Source organism: Falco punctatus, assembly GCF_963210335.1.
Source record: "Falco punctatus genome assembly, chromosome: 12".
NCBI classification, from domain to species: domain Eukaryota; kingdom Metazoa; phylum Chordata; class Aves; order Falconiformes; family Falconidae; genus Falco; species Falco punctatus.
This window is the reverse complement of record NC_137592.1, coordinates 7,502,439-7,523,454: the sequence shown is the minus strand read 5'-3', so window position 1 is coordinate 7,523,454 and position 21,016 is coordinate 7,502,439. Positions and strand designations below refer to the sequence as shown.

At 41.5% G+C, this 21,016-nt stretch overlaps 1 protein-coding gene across 1 annotated transcript in view; it reads left to right on the top strand.

Moving 5' to 3' along the window:
• The window catches only part of JAG1 (jagged canonical Notch ligand 1), a 62,626-nt gene that overhangs the window by 27,793 nt on the left and 13,817 nt on the right, over window positions 1-21,016 (top strand). The window contains exons 2-5 of the mRNA XM_080407724.1: window positions 461-766; window positions 11,664-11,715; window positions 17,216-17,470; window positions 18,471-18,531. Of these exons, the coding sequence (XP_080263850.1) occupies window positions 461-766; window positions 11,664-11,715; window positions 17,216-17,470; window positions 18,471-18,531 (674 nt within the window). The remainder of the gene's footprint in view (window positions 1-460; window positions 767-11,663; window positions 11,716-17,215; window positions 17,471-18,470; window positions 18,532-21,016) is intronic.

The window sequence follows — 21,016 nt, the reverse complement described above, 5'->3', positions numbered from 1 at the left end:
ACCTCTGAGAAGGCAGAGGGACTGTGTTTCCAGGGTGCTTTAGTTCCATCGTTTTGTTGGGTTTGCTCTCGCCTGTGCACTCTTGGTTTCGTTTAGTTTTATTTCCTAACGATTTAGAAGCCTTTCTCACGTAGTGTTTTATGGAGTTGGTACTTAAGATTCTTTTTTAGCGTTAGTGGCATTATTTAGTTGGGAAGACTTATGAGTCGTTCTTATGGATGCCTGATAGGGAAAAGCTTGCAGTGGTTGCCTTTTTTATTTTTGGTTTGTTGTGTGTGGGTTGGTTTTTGTTGTTTTTTTTTTTTTTTTAATGCGTGTGCTTCTTGAAAGCATACTTAGAATTACTTTCTCCTGTTTGCAGAGTTGTTGTAGATTGCATTTGTGGAAAAAAGTGAGGTAACTTTCTTGTTTCTTTTTTTTGTGGATTTTTTTTTCTCCGATTCTTTCTTGGGATTAACAGGTGACTTTAGCGTCGGGACAGTTTGAGTTGGAGATCTTATCCATGCAAAATGTGAATGGTGAACTGCAAAATGGAAATTGCTGTGATGGCACCCGAAACCCAGGAGATAGAAAATGCACCAGAGACGAGTGTGATACCTATTTTAAAGTTTGCCTGAAGGAGTATCAGTCGCGAGTCACTGCTGGCGGTCCTTGCAGCTTCGGATCCAAATCCACTCCTGTCATTGGAGGAAATACCTTCAATTTAAAGTACAACCGGAATAATGAAAAGAACCGGATTGTTATCCCTTTCAGCTTCGCCTGGCCGGTGAGTTGCGTGGCCTGCTCTGGCTCTGTGTCTGTTGGATGATGCTGTTTGAGATGTCTGTAGTGAGCTGAGCTCTAACTTCTTGCGCAAGGGGAAAGGGACCAGGATTGGGGAGGGAGCAGGCATCCTGGCAAGAGTGTCAGGAATCCACTGCACAGAAAGAGTGAAATGTGGTGGTGTTTTTGTTTTTGTTCCCTGGGGCTCACAATGCACAGCCTGTGAAATTTGAAAGTCAGATGTGCAGTGAGGGGGATCTAAATGGGTCAGGGAAGCAAACCCAGTATCTCTGCACTTTACAGCATGAATAAGTCTCTTGAGACTTAGAAGGTCAGAAGTTCAGGGTTTTTCTTCCCCCCCCCCCCCTTCTTTTTCCCTAACCAGTGAAGTCTTGGGTTTAAGCCAAAAGAGCAGTGGGTTAGGGGCTGTAGAGGGATCCCGTGTGAAAAGTGTGTGTCATAGCTGGCCTCCTTCCCTGGAGCTGTGTTTGGGAAGGCTTCCTGCTTCTCCCAAGGGGAAATCTCACTGCACAGCTTGGTGTTGATGGGAGCTGCCGTTGCTGCTCTTAGCGAACTAGTTGCCAGCTTCCCTGGGAAGCTCGCTGTGTTTTGAGGTACTTGCAGACTCCAAAAACTAAAGACTGAGAAAAGCCTGGCCTTAGCTTTTGGTCCATTTCTCCCACTCCTCCCCACAACACACCTTTTCCTGGCCGCTTGCCTTTGCGGTCTGTAGATTCTGGCTTCCCTCTAGTGTGAAAAACTGGATGGCTCACAGAGGTGGGGCTCTTTGCCAGGCACTTTTCGCAGCGTTGCCCACTACTCTAGCAAATACTGGTCAGCCTTGTGGAGCGGTGAGATGGAGAACGGGTGACCCCTTCATTAGCTGAAGCATGCTTTGTTGTTGGTCATGTAAAGAACACTCGCGTAGACTTGACATGCTGCTTGTCTCTTCTGGGGTGCTCAAGAGGGTTGAAGCTTTGGTCTGGTCAGCTCTGCAGAGGAGTCCTCTGCTTGCTGCACAGAAACCGAGGACCATATTTCCAAAATGGCCATTGCCCAGTACAGACCCACAGATGCAGGCTCCAAGGCTGTAGTGTTTCTCAACATAAAGACTGCTGTGGTCTTGGATGGCAGGAGGTGCATTATTTTGTGCCCTGCAGTACTGTGTGCAGGCAAGCAAAAACTGAGGACGACAGATCTGGGGGTCTCTTATGCACATGCAGTGTTCTGTCTTTTGAGATGTCTCTCTGGGATACTATGGTATGAAAGCTGAAGACTCCCAAATTTATGCTCTTAAATTTAGGGATCACCTAGGAAACAAAAGTGTTTCCCCCTGCCGCCCTCCTCCAAAGGTGCTGAGCAGACAGTTTCCCACCAGCTGCCCTGGGATACGTTGATGCTCAGCAGTTTTGAAAATCCAGTCATCCTAACCTAGATGCCTAAGGTCATTTTTGTGAGGGGAGGAGGGCTCTTACATGCACGCAGGGGTGGGGTGAATCTTCTTTCCTATCCTCTGTCACTATCGCTGCTGGCGAGGTGGATGCATGTGTAGACTTCCCGCTCCCTCCAAAGCTTGGCCCTTCCTAGTCTGATAAGAACTGGTTGCTGGGAGGGCCTGGACTTTTGTGGGGGGAAAGCCCGCCCCAAAACCGTTCCTTCTCCAGTTGTAGCATAGACACCCACTTTGCAGTCCTATGGCCAAGTGCTGCAAGACAGCCCTGTGTTCTTGAAATGTCCTGTGCTGCCTCCTGCCTGCCTCCTCTGTCGGCTGTGACTTCTGGAGTTACTGAGGGCTGGAGAGGCACAAGGGTGCAATCAAGTCTGCGTTTTTAAGGAGATAGTATTACAAAGTACAATAGCAGAGTTAACAAAAGTATTCTGTGTTGGAACTACAAGTCCTTCCTTTCTTTCTTTCTCTTTTTTTTTTTTTTTTTTTCTTTCTAACTTGAAATGAGATAAAACTGTTATCAAATATGCCATCAAAGGGATAAAGGGCTTTGTAAAAATCTGAGGTATTTGAAGCTCTGCCAGTGGCTGCAGTGCTTGTGTTGCAGATTTTGACTTTTTTTCAGAAAAGTCAGGTTCATCAAGGATTTTTTTTAACTAGACCTCTGTGCTGCTCCCAGTAATTTGAGCGTCTTGAATCTGAAGATGTGTATATAAAAATGATGGAAGGAACACGTTCAGTTTTCACAACACAACCCCTTTCTTTATAGGGTTGGGAAGGGAAATGTGTGTAGAGGATGGATTTGGGGGGTGGGGACCCTGGGAGAAGTTTCTTAAGCTTGCCTGCATCTTAGTAAAAGAAATGGTTCTATTGTCCTGCTGAATCTAATTGAACATTTGAATCCTAGAGCAGCAGCAGCAAAACTCCAGTGCAGCCTTTGAAACACGTAAAACTCGACAACTTCAGACACTCGGGTTCTTAAGACTGGAATTTTTGGAATAAACTCTTGCATGTTCCCATGCAGAAATGCACTTTTTGAGATTGTGATGATAATCTGTTTGCAGTTATCAAGCCTGCCTCCCAGCTTTAACTTCCGTAGGACACAGCTTTTATGCTAGCCATTGTGACTTTCAAATGGCATTTGAACAAAAGAATATCTAATGTGGCAAAGCTCTTACTGGTACTAAAATTGTGTACACAAATCACTTTAGGCATTTTGAAAGCTCTACAAATAAAGTAGTAAACGTAATTAGTCAACTCAAATCTGATGCTGAAATTTCAGAACTTCAATTTCTTTAGATGGGTGAGTACTGTTGACTTTAGTAAAAGCTTGAGACTAAGCATTGCATTTACTAATGTGGCTAATGATGAGAGTTGTCTTTGAATACATGCAACTGTAAATTACAGTAAAGGTAATAGGAGCTAGACTGAAATGTTAATCATATTGCACTTATATTCATGCTCATCTCTGAATATGTGCTGTTTGTGCTCTACTGTCTGAGGCAGGCTTTTCTTAGATGCTTCAGCTTGAGTCAGTAACATAAAGAAGTCTTGTTGCCTTGACTACTTTAAAAAAAAGTCTCTTCTCATGTCAAGCTATCCCCTTATGCTGTTTGTGAAAAATAGTTATATTGCATTAGAGGCCTTTAATTCATCATGCAGGAGAAGAAAAGAGAATGGTGTGCTTTAAATGCATTGTTAGATTTGTCTTGTAGTTATAATGTAGATTTGAAGTGTTGGAGTCTTATTAATTACTTATGCGGCTTGCTTTTGTCAGTTTTGATATGTACCCCTGTGAGTAATGGGTGTGGAGATGGTGGGCCATAAATTAATTTAAGTGATGGGAGGCTTGAGTAAGTTGCTAGGAAACAGGGAAGCAGACCAGCATAAAGGAGCTAGGGTGTATGAGGAAGCTGCCCCTGTAGAGGCTAGTAATTCTTGAGAAAATTGAAACAATAGTGATGATTATTAAAAAAAATATATATATATTTATTTTATATATATGCTTCCTTCTTGCATTCGAGACTTCAGTGACTTTCTTCAAGGGAAATTTGGCTTATGAAGCCGTATAGAAAAGTATGAAACAAAAGAATTTCCATGTTCCACTTGTCAAAGTCTGTCTCAACAAGTTTTGTTTCATGGTATACACATGTTCTTCTCTGACATAAATCAAGTCTCTTGCCTTTCTTAAAGAATCCAAAGTGTGATGTGTGCTATACCTTAAGGGAGCTGCGCATGAATTAACTAAACAAAGCTTAGCACTAAACTTTGCTTTTATGTAAAGAAAGATATTGGGGGGTTTGGCGAGACTGTGAGTAAGAACGAGGTCAAACTTGGCAACACCTTTGGTATGCATAGCTCCAATTTCAAATGGCTTGTTTATCCTGAAATTATGATCCTTGTAATTATTTAATATTGGGGCCAATTGCACCAACACACCAGGAAACTATTGAGGTGGAAAAAAAAACACCACCAAACCTCCAGCATCTAAATGACTTTAGCATAAAATACAATTAAAAAGAGTTTTGAATGTGTTATTTAAATGTTATTCTAAAAAATAAAATGGTCAGCGTTTGCCCTTCCTAGTGACAAATCTTACAGCTACTGGTACCTGAAGATATTCCTGAAGTTTCTGGCTAGAAAGAGACAATGAAAGAGCTTCAGTGTTTTTTTTTTAACCTTTGTGAACTTTCTCCCCCAGTCTTGATACAAGAGGCTTCCAAAATACTTATCTGCATCTGATACTAAAGTAACAGCCTTTTGGATCACAGAGAAAAATATCACTTCATTCAACTGCTTTTTTTTTTTTTTTTTTTATAAAAACAAAACCAAACCAAAGCAGAACACCAACAAATAGTAGGTAACAGTCATAAGACTAAAGCATGTTTTTTGATTTGGTTTTTCCCTGCCTCCAGTTGACTTTTTGAAAACTTATAGAAGCAAATGCTAGATAGTCTTCAAGCTTTTCTTAGAATGCCTGATAAGTAATCTTGGAGCATGGGCAGATGAGGAGAAATTTTTGTAATAACAAAATGCATATTAATCAAATCCATGCTATGTCATTTATTGTTGACTAATAATTGAAGAATAAGTCTTCAGCATTCAAAGTGCAATGTTTTGCCTAGGATTACTAGGTTTGGATAAAGAGAGCTGAGAGTATTAAGTAACATCTGAAGCGTAGTTAGTGTCCACGAGGTTGCTTTTTTCCCAGGACTGCAGAGAAGCAATGCATCCATTCAGAGTCTTACATGTTTTTAAGAGTTATTTATGTTCCAGTCAGTTCAGAACTTCATCTTCCTGGTAAATCCATTTGACTGTATTATCATAATATGCCTAAAAATAAATCCTCTTCTTGCCTGCTCCCAGAATTTTTGTTCTTGTTATAATAAAGGCCTGCTCCAGTTTAATTTCAGTGGCAGCTGGATTGGGCCTGGCATTGAAGCTTATTCCTAAACTTTCTCAGACTACATACATCCAGCACTGTCAGATTGTTTGTGCAGCTGGAAGTCTGCATGTCTGAAAATGAATTGCATAAAATTGATGCTTTATGCTTAAAATTCTAGTTAACTGAAGGAAACTAAATGCTTCATTGTGGACTGAAGGCTAGAATAGCAGTAAACTAGTTCTGAAGCTAGTAAAGTTGGGCCTTAGCTAATTGAGATGATGTGCCATACAAGAGGCTTGCAGCCTCAGACATGGCACTTACTCCAACTTCATTTCTGAAGTCTGGTGCCCTGCAGTACACACAAAAACCTTAAGCTACAGTTCTTAAATGTATTTCTATGTAGATGACAGGATTGGATTTGAAAATGCAGACTGAACTTGAGTTTGCATTTCTGCTGACAAATAGAAGTTTTATATGTTAATTGACACAGTTCTAATAATTCTAGCTGGTAACCCATATGTCTTGACATGGGGAAAGATGTCAAAACTAGAAGCTGATGCATTCATTTCTTGTTAGTCTGTGGAGCTTATGGTTCTGTGGTCACTATTCTGCTTAAATTACTATATTTAACTGTGAATAAACACTATTCACTTAAATTACACTCATTATTCTTGTAGTATTCAGAAGAAACTGTAAAATGTGGATAGAAGTGGTTAAAGTGGTTTGTAAATAGTCAAACATCCAGAGTCCTTCACCAGTTCAACCCAGTTCTTATGCACTTAGGTAAATAAGTAGAAAGACTTCTTGTTCAGGCTTGCTCTATGTGAACCTGACTGTTTTGCTTGGCTGGCTACTAGGTATTCTCTCTATTAACCTTGCCACCCTTTTGTAACTGGTGGATTTAATTATCAGTGGGATGCTTTAAACAGGTAGGGGGACTGATAAGAGCAGGTAATCTGCTTGTTGGGGAAGGTTGAAAGCAAGCATTGACATTTTGGCCTACCTGTTAGTCTTTGACAAGTGGGGCTCCGTGAGAAAATACCTCTGTAACTAGATAAGGTGCTGATTAGAAATGCTGTTGTTGTAGGAAGCACCCTGGTAGCCAAGATCATTTAAAACCATTAGTTTGAAAAGAAAGGGAAAAAAGGAAGAGGGTGGGAAGACACTGCAATTTTTATTTATTTTTTTTTTTTAAGGTATGGAAGGAGGGAGGACCCCAAGTCTCCCCTTGTTATCCCAGTACATTGTTTGGTTAATGCATGCTAGTTTTATGATTGGAATACATTGCAGTCCGGCCACCCAGACAGAGGCATTGACTGCTAATATTAACCAAGAACAATAGCGTGGCCATACTGACTGCAGTGAGGATTACAGAACATAATGGGGCCTATCCAAAAATAATGCTAATACAGGACAAGCAACAGGAAGCAGCAGTAGACTCAGCATTGCTCAGCTCCCAGACAAACCATGGACTTACTTCACACAATGGCAACTTCAGCACATTATGTATTCACAGGATACTCATTATTCCAGCAGGCTTGCCAGATCAGAGATCAGCCTGGTTTACTGGATGCTTAAGCGTATGCATAGTTTGGATAGCGGTACTTTTGTGTCCTTCATCATTTGGCAGGAGGGTGGCAGTTGTATGGCAGAGGTCTTGATTTCGGTTACTCGCTTGGCTTGTGCCAAGGCAGAGTGGGGGGGAAAGTCTCCCCTGGAAGCTGCCAATACAGTTAAATTTGTTTTCACGTATTTTCCTTTATGTGGCAACAAAGTGTTTACTGGCACTAACAGCAATGAAGGGACTACTTAAAATGAAGACTGAAGTAACAACATGCTCTGTTTTCTTGTGGGCATATTCTGATGAGGCTCTTGGCTGGGCTGCCGGCTTGAGGTTCAGCCTAGCTCTTGGCCATGGACTCTGAGGCGTGAGATTGTTAAAGCTTAGACTTTGTTTATATATATGCAGGGCTGAGAGAGTAACAGCTTTATAGGGTGTTGCCTTATCCTTATTTAGGCTGGCCCAAAAAAGAGCTTCCTGATGATGTCCCTTTTGACAAAGGGTTAAGAGGGTTAGGTTGTTTCCCTCCTTTTCCTAAGTATGTCCATATTTCCTCTCGATGAGGAACCAATTTGCTTCAGTTCCTTTGAAGGAATATTCTGTTCCCAAAGGTGACTGGCTGACCATGATGTGATGTTGGACACATCTACATAGAGTCATCATGACTTGTCACATGGCAGCAAGGGTACCCATGTGAGAGTCCTACTGATGTTTAGAGGAGGTGGTTTTGTGAGTAGCCTTAACTCTGCTCAGAGATGCCCTCCTCCTTGGCCCTTGAGTACTTTGAAATATACCTCAGTTTCCCTCTTCCCTGTCTCACCCCTTTCCAGCTGAAGGGAGGAGGGTTTGCCAGAGCTCTTGGCAATGTGTTTTGGCCTGCAGTGACAGCATGCCAGTCTCCTAGCCTTCTTTCCTAGGATGCAGGCAGGGTGCGAGCACTGTCCTCAAACTGGTCTTCACAGCTGTGTGGCTGGCAGAGCATGAGGACAATGTTGTTGGGCTTAACCTGCTCTCCTTGTTTGGCAGAGAAGGAGCAGGCGCAGCATTCAGAATGCAAACTTCCCACTGCATTTGTCTAGTCATGGTTTCACATGCTCAGCAAAGCTCTTGCATGGTTTAACCACAAGGATAGGAGGGAAAGAAGTTTGACTAGTTGCAACCCCTTTCAAAAAGGAGGCAGTCCTTTCATTAATGAGCCTGATATTTTAATCTTGCTGTGTCCCACAGACTTGCAGAATGCCTTTAGAAGCCAAAGTACAAAAACACCTCTCTTGGGTGGATGTCTGGATGAAGGGAGGGAAGAAAGTAGTGAAGCTGAGAGCTTTAAACACCTTCTGCTTACCTGGAGCTGCTAGCATTTCATTTAAATAACCAGAAAAGAGGTTGCATTGCCCTTTCAGACCCTTAAAAGGGACAGTTTCCCACGGATGTCAGGGTCTTCAGTCTTTGTATTATCAATGGTTCAAGATTAAATCCTGGTGTCTTGTCATTGAGAAGAATAACTTCTGCACATTGGTGCTTTCTTTGATTTTTGAAGTGTAAACTTAACCATTTTCATCCTCTCATAGCTGAACTCGTAGGAATTTTGCTGTAGTATGGCCATGCTGCATTTCAGTCCTCTGGGCTGATCAGGCTGTAGATCTTCTGCAAAGTGTGCTGGCTTGCCACTCCTTTCAAGCTGCCTTTCCTCTCAAGCCAGAACCCCTGCCTTCTGGTCAAGCTCAGGTTTACAGTGGCTAATTGGGTGTGACTCTGGAAAGTTCACTGCTGCCTTGTTGCCTAGGACATTGCTTTGAAGGAATAAGGTGCATGATGTGGAATACTTGTCTCTGGATATATATTTATTCAAAGATGGGCAGAGGTCATCTATGGGCATGGGAAAACTTAAACCTTCACGTTGTAAGTAGTCATTCCTGAGATATCTGAATTGTTGATCTATAAAGTGGGGATGATATGCACTTCTAAAAAATCTCCACAGTGCGGTCTTTGCACAGGGCCACTTTTCTGAGGCAGGGGCAATTGGCTTAGAGCAATGTGATAGTTAGATTGTTGAGGGGGGGGCTTGCTACTGTTGTTGTGGGGCTGTGGGTGTTTGCATGTCTTTTGTTTAGGAGTGTCCCATCTTGAGCACAAAGTCTTGTCCTTCCCCCCTACCCCCTCAGCTGACGGGGGCAGAGCCATTCTTTGTATCATCCCTTCTCAGGACAGGGATTCCTCATGTAAATTATTTGGGAGGTGAGAGGAGGCATATAGAAACAAGGGAATTGCCAGGGTAGGTCTGTTCCCCCTGCACTTTTTTCCGTGCAGTTCAGCAGAACTGTCTCTTCTCTTTAACCGAAGTCCTGTGTGGTGTTGGAAAGTGGTCACACAAGTATCTAGCAACAGGAGAACTTAAAGCTAGGATTCAGCCTTTCCTTTCCTTAAGGGCTAGGTGTGTTGGTAAACAGTCCTGAGAACCAACCGGGAACTGTTGCTATGAGTTTAGACAAAATATCTTCCAAAACAATTATGCAAGGCCAAAAGGAAAACATCCTTAACTTTATTGGAAGTAGTGCTGGTTGCCATAATTCATTCTCTGTATCATATTTTTTTCAAGCTTGCAGTAACATGTTGTGCTTGTGCTTCTCAATGTTGGTAATTAAACCAGTGAGGAAGCACCCAAGATAGTGCAATCTGTATCTGTAATGTGGCTCAGGAGTTTTATTCTGGTTTTGTTTGTACCTTTAACTTGTGTAAGGACTACTTAAATCTGCTTTAAACAGTGTTAAATAATCATGTTTTGTTTTACTTTATTTTCAGAGTTTCTTTCAGGTAGACAGACTTGGTCTAGAATAGTAACAGATAACATGAAACTTTCATGAAATATTAACCAAAAATGGTTTGGGCCAACGGAGCCTCTGCATAATAGCTTGGGCACATGCCTTGGCTTGCCCAGCTTTGCTTACTTTTGGAAGCATTTTCCCACAGTTATCAGTGAATGAAATAGAATCCTAGTCTGCTTTGAATATGAAACATATTTAGGCTATGTTGCAAGCCGGTGTCCATCACAAACTAGGTTTTCATTCAGAGGCTGCATGCTGTGTCCAGTCGTGAGAAAGCAGTCTGTTTCAACTTCCCCCTCCCCTCCCCTCCCCCGCCCCGAGGAATTTGAGGTCTGCCTTACACTTGTACCTCGTAGCAGCTTACACTCGGAACTGTATCTTGATTTCTGTTACAGAAAAGGTGTTAAGCATTGCAGACCACAAATGAGCAGACTCTGGCAAGGCACAGATACAATTAAGGAGAAATAAACTTCATGAAACACAGCTTCTATGGCAAAGCATTGAAACCTTTTATGGAGAGTTTTTATTTGTTCTGTGGTTGTTCTGCTCACCAGAAAGATGTTACATTTACTATCTCATTTATAGTTAATACTATACTTAAGTAATTTTTTTTTTCCCTTAATTTCTCTCAGCTTTTTTAGGGGGAGTGGAGTGGGTGGAGAAGGAGGTGTGTATGTTTGTTTGAATCGTTTTTTAAATTTAGATATGGCTGGCTAAACGGCAATCTTGAAAGATACAGCCTGGATAATAATATTTTAGAGCAGAGCTGGGGGAGGAGATGTTTTAATGGCTCTTGTTTTCAAGTGAGGATTGAAGATAAAGGTGGCTTAGATGTAATAGCTGGCTTCTTTCCAACTCATGGAGTCACTTCAGTTAGTTTATGCTTATGATTGTTATTACTGGAGTGCTAGAGAGCTCATTGGCAGATTAGTGCGTCTGTAAATGTGACACGGGGTGGATAGTGCATCTTCCCTTTCCCAGCTCTTCCAAATAGTCTGATCTTAGCCTTTGTTTTACAATGCTTCTCTCTCACCCCGCCCCCTTCCCATCTCCCTCAGTCCTTCCCTCGGTTACCTGATACTTGTGGGAGCTGCGATGGCCCTCATGCAGACAAAGCTTTCAAAGGGGGTGCTGAAAAGCAAAGTCCCTGGAGATTGCGCTGTCAAGGCAGAGCACAGTAATCTTAGCAACACTTCTTGCTTTCAGGATGGTTGGGGGAAGGGACATCAAGACTACTTTTCTGTAACTAAAATTCTTTTGAAGAAGTTTTTGAGGGTGCGGGTTTGTTTTTGGTTTCTTGGGGGGTGGGGGTGGGGTGGGGTTGATGCTGCTGTGCTAGCCCAGTGGTTTTGGTCTTCCATGTGCGATTCTTCCACACGTGCTTTATTGTGGCTACAGCACGGTGTCAAAGGCTGTACTTCCTGGTTAAGTACATAAGATGCATTAATGATGACAAAGATGAGCTATCCAAGGTGAAAGGTCTTCTAAGTCAGACTGGATAAGGTAGCTTACAGGGTTTCAAGAAGATCATGTTTGACTCAAGTATAATCCATTACCTATTTATGTTTTCAAGTATTCCATTTTAGGGCAGACTGAGATTTTTCTTTTTAATTGTTTTGTGGCAATTTTTTGTTTTTTCCTTAGTCATGTGTGTCTCTGAAACTAACTCTTACTTCTCTTTTGCAGAGATCCTACACTTTGCTTGTGGAGGCATGGGATTACAATGATAACTCTACTAGTAAGTATTCATTCCACTGGTTTACTTAGTTTGGACACCTTGATTTCTTGTCCATCGAAAGGCCTTTGGTAGTCTAACCAGCTCACTGTGAAGTACAGCATGAGGAAAGGGAAGACCTCTTCCCCAGACAATTCAGAGCAACTACTCCAGGCTCTGCAGCAGCCTGTCTCCCTCACATTGCCTGTGGAGGGTGAGTAGCTCGCTCACCTAAGCACCAACGGTTTGCTGCCTAAAAATAGATGCTGTTAATTTCCTCTTTCTCCTTAGGGAGAATAAAAGCCAAGGGGTTTCTTCAGTGTTTTTTTGTTCAGACTGTTTTTTTTCTTTTTTTATAATTGGGAGTGATATTCGGAAGCCTAAGTCTTGTTGATTTGGGACCTTTCTATAAACTATGCACTTCTCAAAACTAAACACGCTGCTTTAAAAAAAATAATCTCTGTAAGACTTGGTATAGATATCAATCTAATGACTGTAGATGAGAAACAGGAGTGACTACCAGCTCTTCCTTGAGAGCTGGCTGTCTAGAGATTTATATTCAGGGGCTGAAAATATTTACCAGACACCACCCGGCAGAGCTGGTTGGAAATCAAGGGTGGGAATCCTTCACCTGGAATGGCTTTGATTAGTTTCAGAAACTCTCTGCTAAGCTTTTTTTGTTGGCAGCTAGAGGAAGCTGCACGGAGTCACTTGGCATATGAGCTGTTCTGCTTATTGCCTAGCGTTACTGAAGTAGGTGGGCAAAATTAGCTCTATTTTCAATCTAAGGCTTTAATAGTGTGTGGTAAAAGCCACAGGAGAAAGTATGAATCTGAACTCATAAACCTTTTGTTGACACAACAAGCCTTTTCCTTCAACAAGGAAGCAGCAGCACTGTGGCCCATCTTGCAGGAATCTTATAACAGCTTCTTGTAGTCTGCTTTAGAATGCCAGGTGACAGCCGCATGGTAATGAAATAGACTTCATGCTTTATGAAGGAAAGTCCTTATTAGAGATGTGCACAGGTCTATGGTTTTATTTTTTTCATTGGTTAAGAGAACACTGCTTGGGAGTGACCTTTGAGTCTGGGAAACATTCTGCACAGATATGCTCTTTAATATTAATTTTTTTTTTAATATACATGGGATGTCCTGTTAGTTCTTAGTTCTGGAAAAGAAGTTGTCTGTTGCAGATGCTTCATGTGACCTGTCGGTGATGGCCATGGTTTGCTTTACTACCGGCCACATTCAGCACTGTTGCAGTACCTGTGATCTCAGGCCCTACCCCAGCACAGTCATGGAGCAGTGGCTGCGAGACTTCTTGGCTCTTGACTATGGAGTGTTTTATGGAGAAGCAGAAAACAGTTTGCTGCAGCAGCAGAGATGTATTAAAAATGGAAGATGTCTGAATTCAAAATGAAGGTCTTGTTTACAGTGGGATCTGAGAGGTTTTTTTCCAGACTGGGTCTCTGCCATTTTTACTATTATTAGAGCTCATCTTTTTTCATGAAACAACTGCATTTCCAAAGCAACACAATGAACCCTTTCTTTGCTTTCATGATCTGGAAGTACAATTGTCTTCAGACAAAATTGTCTTCAGACAAAATTGCCTCATTTCTCAGCAGTGCATTTGACCAAGTGAGGACATGTTCTAACATGTGTTCCTGATTTGCATTCCTGCTCTAGCTTTGCTGTCACATAACCATCTGTAGGTCACTTCAGTCACTGTACTGCACAAAGCTTTTCCTTTGTACTGCATCGCTTTACTTAGTCAGCTTTTCCATAGCTGAAGAGTAAGTCTTGAAGAACTAGTTAAGGAAATCCTTAGAACTAAACAATTATCACAAAAAATTATGAGTATTCTTTTAATGTCCACGATTTTATTTTACCCTAATTACCACTGAATTATAAGGACTCTGAGAGCTCAAAAAAAAAAAGTGGTTTTAGTAGGCTTTGTGTAACTTCTCAATAGCTCTAGCATCATCTGATCAGTGCAGTTGTTAGGAGATCCTAGAGTAGATGCTTCTTCCCCCCCCCCCCCCCCCACATTCCACTCCTCCTACGTTCCCTTTACCACATACTCTCTCTTGTCTCACTTCCAAGAGTGGCTTGCAGTTAAAATCTGGCCCTGTTGAAGCTGATGAGAATTGTGCTTTGTTGGAGCCAAGATTCAACTTAAATGGTTTTCTTACTCTGCTTCTTGTCTAGATGCCATCTTGCTACTGTCGCTTCATACATAAAGCTAATGGGGCTGACATTGCATCTCAAACTATGTCAAAGAGCTATTGTAAATTACTGGTATCAGTTGCATGTGAATTCCAGTCAGGCAAAAAAGACTTCAGCGCAGTGTAAATCAAGCCATAGCTGGAAGTTGTCTGAAACAAAGACTCAAAAATAACTGTGGTGTCCTAGGCCACCCAAACTGCTTTGAGAAGTCTGGACCTTTTTTGTTGTTGTTTGCTTCCTGATGCTGCATAGTTAAAATTTCCAGAAACAGGAGCATGTGAAAAGCAAAGGTGCACAGTCAAAATAGCCTGTTTCCCTGTGCCTAAAACCTTAGATAGGGTTTTAGATATCTGAATAGAAAGATAGATCAATAGCTTTGAAGTATAGCCACAGAAAGTGAATGTAACCAACAAACTCTGACAGCAAAGTGCAGAGTGGAAGCTAAAGGTGTACGGAAAGCCTCTCTTCCCCTTCATCAGTTTCTAATTGGTTAATATTTCCTCTAACCTTTCTATCAAAGCATGGGGTTCTAAGTCAGACAATGCCAGGGAAGTTAAGATCACATTCTCTCAAGCCTGGCTGACTACTGCTTTTTATTTAATCAGGCTGCTCCTTTGGGATTGCTTACTATAAAACTTAAAGCATTATTGGTGCAGGCTAAGAATGGAAGAGTTGTTGCAATGCCTTCCCTGAAGTCTGGGTCAGCACACTTGTGTAAGTGCGTACTGACAGGTGGGAATAGGGAAGGGTGGAGAAATTTTTGTACAAGAAGGAACACGCCAATACTTCATTGTGAAAACTGTGGGTGATGGCTAATGGAAAGGAACTTAAGACTGTGAGGCCTTACTTGAATTTAAATGTATGGTGGTAGCTTTATAGTGTGTATCAAATGAAAGGCATTTTAGCCATGATCCAAAGTGAAATTGCAGCTGGCTTTCATCTGTGCCCTTAAAAAAATACAGTCCAGTGAACTAATAAGGATGTTTCCATTTGAGTTCAGCATGTGGTTAAGGGCTCAAAAGAGCTGGTGGCTGGAGTGAGATGTTGTAGACATGCAGCAAGGACATGCTTCCTAATGAGCTGGCAGATAGGGGAAGAATGATAGAGCAGAGGCAAGAGGAAAGATCTCTTTTCCAAGGCGACTTTTTCTGGTGCCAAGGACTGAAATAGCTGTCAGTGGTGTGTTCCCAATGAGGAACAGGGAAAGACTGGAAAACCAAGAGTGAGTGTGTGTGTGTGTGTGTGTGTGTAGGGGTGGTGGTTTGCACAACTACATTGAGTATTGTTCCCCTTTTCTGCCACTTACAGGAGAAAGGGATAGAGTTGTTTTACTCGCAAGAAACAGGTTGTCTTTATGCTCAGGCTCAGTGTTTGGGGAAATGCAATTGCTTTCCAACTGTGCTGTAGATCAGGGTGTAATCTTGGCAAGTGCAGCAAAGCCATCTCCAGCGTGAGTGGAACTATAATTGCTTGACTAGCCCCATTCAAGACAAATAGATATGCATCTGCTTAAGTACCTCTTAGAATTAGTCAATAATCTTGTTGATGAGATCTAAGAGCCTTACACCTGCACAGTACAGGGCATGATATTGCTCTGGATATACCAGTATGGAAAAGTCCTTAGGCATCTAAGTTACTTGTGAATGGGATTTACATTAATAAAGGCCTGCATGCATTTGAAAGTCTTACACATGGAAGTGGGGTTGGGGGCTTAGTGCCAATGAATAATAAAAACTGATTTAAATGGAAAATATTATAGAACCAGAAATACCAGAAGGTGAATAAGAAGTTGTTGCCCTTAATTTCACACTGTAAATACTTACAAATGCTGTAGTCTCGAGCCAAGAACACCCCCCAAAATGGGTAATACTTACAGTGTCTGTGTATTGACACCTTTCTGTGGTTATGCAGCAAGTGCTTTTACTTTATTCAAAACTGCAGACAAGGAGGCAGGACCTAGTGGTGAATTGATAATGGGTATCTGAAGCTTGAGAAGCCTGTTCGGAAGGTCTGCTTGAAAGCTATAAATCAAAGGTCCTTAGCAATACATTTTAAAGTATCTTAGATTAAAAACTGCCCATGTGTCATCTTAAGCTTTACGTAGTAACTTCGTTAGTCTTCAACTCTGCCGTATGTAAAATCCCCAAACCTTATTTTGTAATTGTTGGAAGAACAAGCTGAACATCAGTACGTTTTAATTCTTAACACTCAAATGTGCCAGCACTTCACACGCTGCTTTCTAACACATCATTGGCAAACTGCCCTTCTACCTAAAATTCTTCTGTTGCTGGATTATGCTCCCATATACAGAACAGCATAACTGGGTACTTGTTGTTTTTGTACTATGTCTGCAAGGATATTTTGGCTGTTTTATGATAAACTTACACTCGGCAGTCAAGTGCTTGCTAGCAGCAGGTTGTAAAGCAGTGTCGGATCATTTAAGTCACAAGACCTGGACTACAAAGTGAAATACCACAGATATATACAATGTTCCGAGCTAATGTGAAATATTATTATTTCAAGCCATGATTTAGACAGTTGTAGGGCTCTGAAAGCCTCTATCTGGAACTAAATGTCAAGTACAAAGTCTGAACTTTGAAATGCTCTATGGAGAGAAAGGAGGATCTATAGCACATATATACAGTGAATTGAGTTTTCTGCTTTGAGCTCTGATAGTCTTGAATTTTTAATGTCAGCTAACATCTGAAGAGAGAATTTCCACAGTACTTCTCAGCCAAAACCTGTGATGTCACTGATGCTGTCAGAATGCCAAGAGTTGGTAGTTTTCAATTTAGTGTTTACACCAGAGTCCCAGAAGGCTTCAAACCTTTTGTGGTGCTTATGTTCAGTTTGTAGATGATGCTTTATTAGGCTGCTGCAGTATGATGTTTTTGTAAATATTCCAGTTAAAAACAAAACTTGCACCACTAATGGAGAAGCAGAGAAAACCACATTATGTACCAACCTATTGGAGCCAAAGGTAAAAGCAGCTGAACGTTCGTTATTCATGAACTGTATGATTCTTATTGGATGTCCTTATGCTGCAAAAGGGATAAGTGATTGGCACTAACCTAACAGTCCCTTTTGATTTCAAGCTTTGTTCAGTTCGATAATGTTGCATGGGTGTTTTAGATAATGGTTTGTAGCTCCAGGGCAGCCTTATCTTGTTTTCTAAAACAGAAAATTAATAAAACCAACCGGCTGCCTTAGAGTCTTGCCTGTGAAGCTGGAGAGCTGTGATGTGGGAGCTAGTAATACCTAAACCAAGTGTTAATTGTGACATCTCTTCTGACTTCTAGATCCTGATCGCGTTATTGAGAAGGCATCCCACTCTGGCATGATCAATCCAAGCCGTCAGTGGCAGACTTTGAAACATAATGCAGGAGTTGCCCACTTTGAGTACCAAATCCGTGTGACTTGTGCAGAACATTACTATGGCTTTGGCTGCAACAAGTTTTGTCGGCCAAGAGACGACTTTTTCACTCACCATACCTGTGACCAGAACGGCAACAAAACCTGCTTGGAAGGCTGGATGGGACCAGAATGCAACAAAGGTTTGTGATGAATGCTCAACCCCCGGACAATCAGCAGGCTTGAATAGGATTTGAGTGCATTGTATCCAGGTGGCAACTCGGTGATCAGTTTGTGCAGACCACAGAGCTAAGGACTGATGGGACAGCGACTAATGCTTTACCCAGAAAACTAGGGGCAGGAGAAGACTAGTTTCGGCCTTGATTTAAAATCTTGGAGAGGTCTGACAAGTACTGGGCGCTTAGCCGATGTGCTCTTTCTCTGATTATCCACATCTTTGCCCTTGGGAAGAAAACCCAGCCCATTGACTTCAATGGGAGTTCTGCTGCTGACTTCAAAAAGGATTTCCCCTTTGGTGCAGAACTTCAAGACAAGCAGGAAGGAGAGACTTGTTTTAGAGCTGACCTGGCAAGTGTAAAGCTTTGGTGTTTGAAAAGTCCCAGGCTGTTTGTTCTACCTAGATTATGTATAACATGTTTATTGGGGAATGGCAACTTCCTAGGTAATTCAGAAGGAGAAAGCAGGACTCTCAGTAGAAACAGACTACCAACATGTCTTCATGTCTTGCTGACTTGAGCTTACCTGCAGTTTGAATTGACGCTCATCTTAATATCCTGTCTGATCAGAGATGGGGCCCAAAAGTAAATCCAGAATAGTTGAAAGTTGCTTTGAATTAGATGTAAAGCCAGAGAGAGTGGGCCAGTTCAGCTGCAAAAGACAGAGAAAGGAAACATGTAGGCTCAAATTTACTTGAGCTCTCTAAGGTGAGACGATTTCTCTTGCATAGAAACAGCTCTTTGAACAGCATTAGGTACGATTAATTTACAAAGCTAGTTGATAGATTTCCTACCACAGGGAGCCACCTGCCTTGGTTTTCTGTCCAGCAGACTTGATATGAGAGACTTGTTAAACCCCTGGATTTAGTAGGATTACAGTGTTGGTTAGAGATTAAAACATTCCCACGAGTGTGAAGATGCAGGCAGCAGGCAGCATGCTGATACTCTTCATTTTTTGTGTTAACAGCTATTTGTCGTCAGGGATGTAGCCCCAAGCATGGTTCTTGCACAATTCCAGGAGAGTGCAGGTAAAAGCTCCCTCTCCCTCCTTGTCCTCATGTCCATACACCCCCCCACACCCCCCTCCAAATAATTAAACAAGTGATGCTAAACGCAATAGGACTGGGGGGGGAGGGTGGCTTTGGAGTCATGTTTTTGACCAAGGCACATTATTCATGCTGACTTGCCCAGAATAAGGGGGGAGCGGGTTTTTAATGCACTGATAATTTTAAGAAGCTTTTGGTTTGTGAAATGGTGGCACCGGGCGGGGGGAAGAGGGGTATGGGATAAATGGTGTGAATGCTGCTTAATGAGCACTAACTAATTGTTTCTGCATAAATAGTGTGAATATTTTGTGGGTATGGGTTGTTTTGTTTTTTGGTGTGTTTTTTTTTTTTTTTCAACAGCCTGATTAATAGGCTTTTTTCAACTACAAGCTTGAAGTACAGTGTGGCTTTTCTCTCCTCTTCTCCCTTTCACCATTTCCCCCTTCTTCCCTCCCACCCCCTGGTTTCTTCCATCAGTAGGCAAAAGTCAAGCATTCTTTAGAATGGGATTAGTTAAATCTCTCAGTTCCTTTACCATTGTGAGCCAGGCTCTGAGTGCTGAGAGGTTAATAGCTGGGATGAAATCTTGTCAGTAGGCTCTGATGAATGCAGAATTTTGCTCTTGTGCTTTGAAGTCTGTTCTGTCCTGGCAAGGAGACAATGAAAAGCAGAGTTTATCCATAACCCAACAATTAAATATTTGGAATGCCTCAAAATATGCAGCATCTATTTACAGTATGGGAGAAGTTTTCTCCCTTACTAACAGAGGGTTAATGGATATTACATGTGGACATTCTTTATCAACAAACAGGTTGTAAGCTGCTTCACGTAACCCTTTATCATACCTGTTTATGTGCAATAGGGAACTGAGAGCTTCTGGGGTTACAAAATGTTGATATTCATCCTGTGCAGGAAGGGTTAAAAGTGAAGCTTGGGTATTCACAAATAAAACTCATTAAGTCTGAAGCAACAGAATGTAATTTTTCTGCCTAACAAACATATTGGTGGATTCTCTACTGCTGGAAACTTTTGCGTGAAGTGGGCAGCTTTTCTTGTTTGAACTACAGCTTATCTAGAAAGAGCTGAATCTGGGGTGCCTGACAGACTATATGATATAAGAGGTCAGCCTAAATAGTCACATTGTGGTTCATTCCTTCTTTCTGCCCCTGTAATCTGTGCTTCAAAAACTAAACAAAAAACTGTCAAGGAACCTTCTGAAAGTAAGGTAGGAAGTAACTTCTCATCCTCCACGTGAGATGTGGCAAAGTGAAAGTCAAACCGCAGGATGGACTGTTCTAAGTTCGTTCGGTGTTTTTAATGTTTAGTGGTACTGATACAAGCCAGTTAACCCCCAGAACACCAAATCAAAATCTTCTTTAACTAAAAAAGCCTAGCAAGTAGTAAGAAGTATTGGGGGGCCAGATGGCAAAAGGAGTGTATCAGTCAAGGCTACCAGTGATTTGTGCTTCTGTCATCAGAATAAACATGCCTTGTAAGGGTTGCTGTCTCCTAGTCAGAACAACAGGCTTTGTTTCCAGATATTTTTTTTTTCCTTTCTCTTTCTAAGTCTCTTGCCTCCCACTCACTGCCCAGACATGCACTAGTGCTCTTATTTACTTAAGGTGCAACTTTCCCACACTTGATTTGCATAGTCTTGAAACAATGCTGTCCTTCTGGTGCTTTCAGATAACTTCTGCTTGCCAAGTTAGACCAATATCTTTAAAGTGAACACAGAAACAAGATTTTATTTTCTTTTAAGTTTTGATGAGTCACATAGCCTGTATGTTACAAATGCAACAGAGTTTAAAAATAACATCCCAGCAGAACTGCTCTGTGTTCTGGTACAATAGACAACTTGCAAACATTCTTAAAATACCCTTTTTCCTTTTGGTGCAAGTCACTTTCTTTAATTCAGGCTAGTCAACAAATCCATATTTACTCATGAATCACTCTGCAAGGAAAGTTAAATTTCTCATGAGAAACTGCTGCATACATGTTCTTAAAGTACCACAGATCATCTTCTGGAATTGATATGTAACATTATTTTTTTTTAAAATGCTCATAGCCTTATCCAATTTTGTTTGTTACGCTTTGAAGCTAATGTTTGAAGAATGTCATATCTTTGGCTCTAAAGCTCTTGGCTTTTTTTGTGGTGTTTGTGTAGTTTTTTGGTGTGTGTGGTGGGGTTTTTTTTGTTTGTTTGTTCTTAATGTTTCTCTTTACACTTGTTTTAAAGAAAACAAAACCCCCCACCCCTTTGATTTGGCAGAAAGGAGTAAAATCCCTGCTTTGGATACCTGGTTTTGCAGGTTGAGGTCCCTTAGTTTTGCTTGCTTGTGTGGAAGCTCACAGGCAAGTTGCTTTCAATGCAATATAAATTAAAAGGGTACGTTCTTAAATTTTGATCTTTGTGCGTTCTTTTTATATTCTATATACAGAAGGATTTTCCAAGAGCTACTTGAGAGAG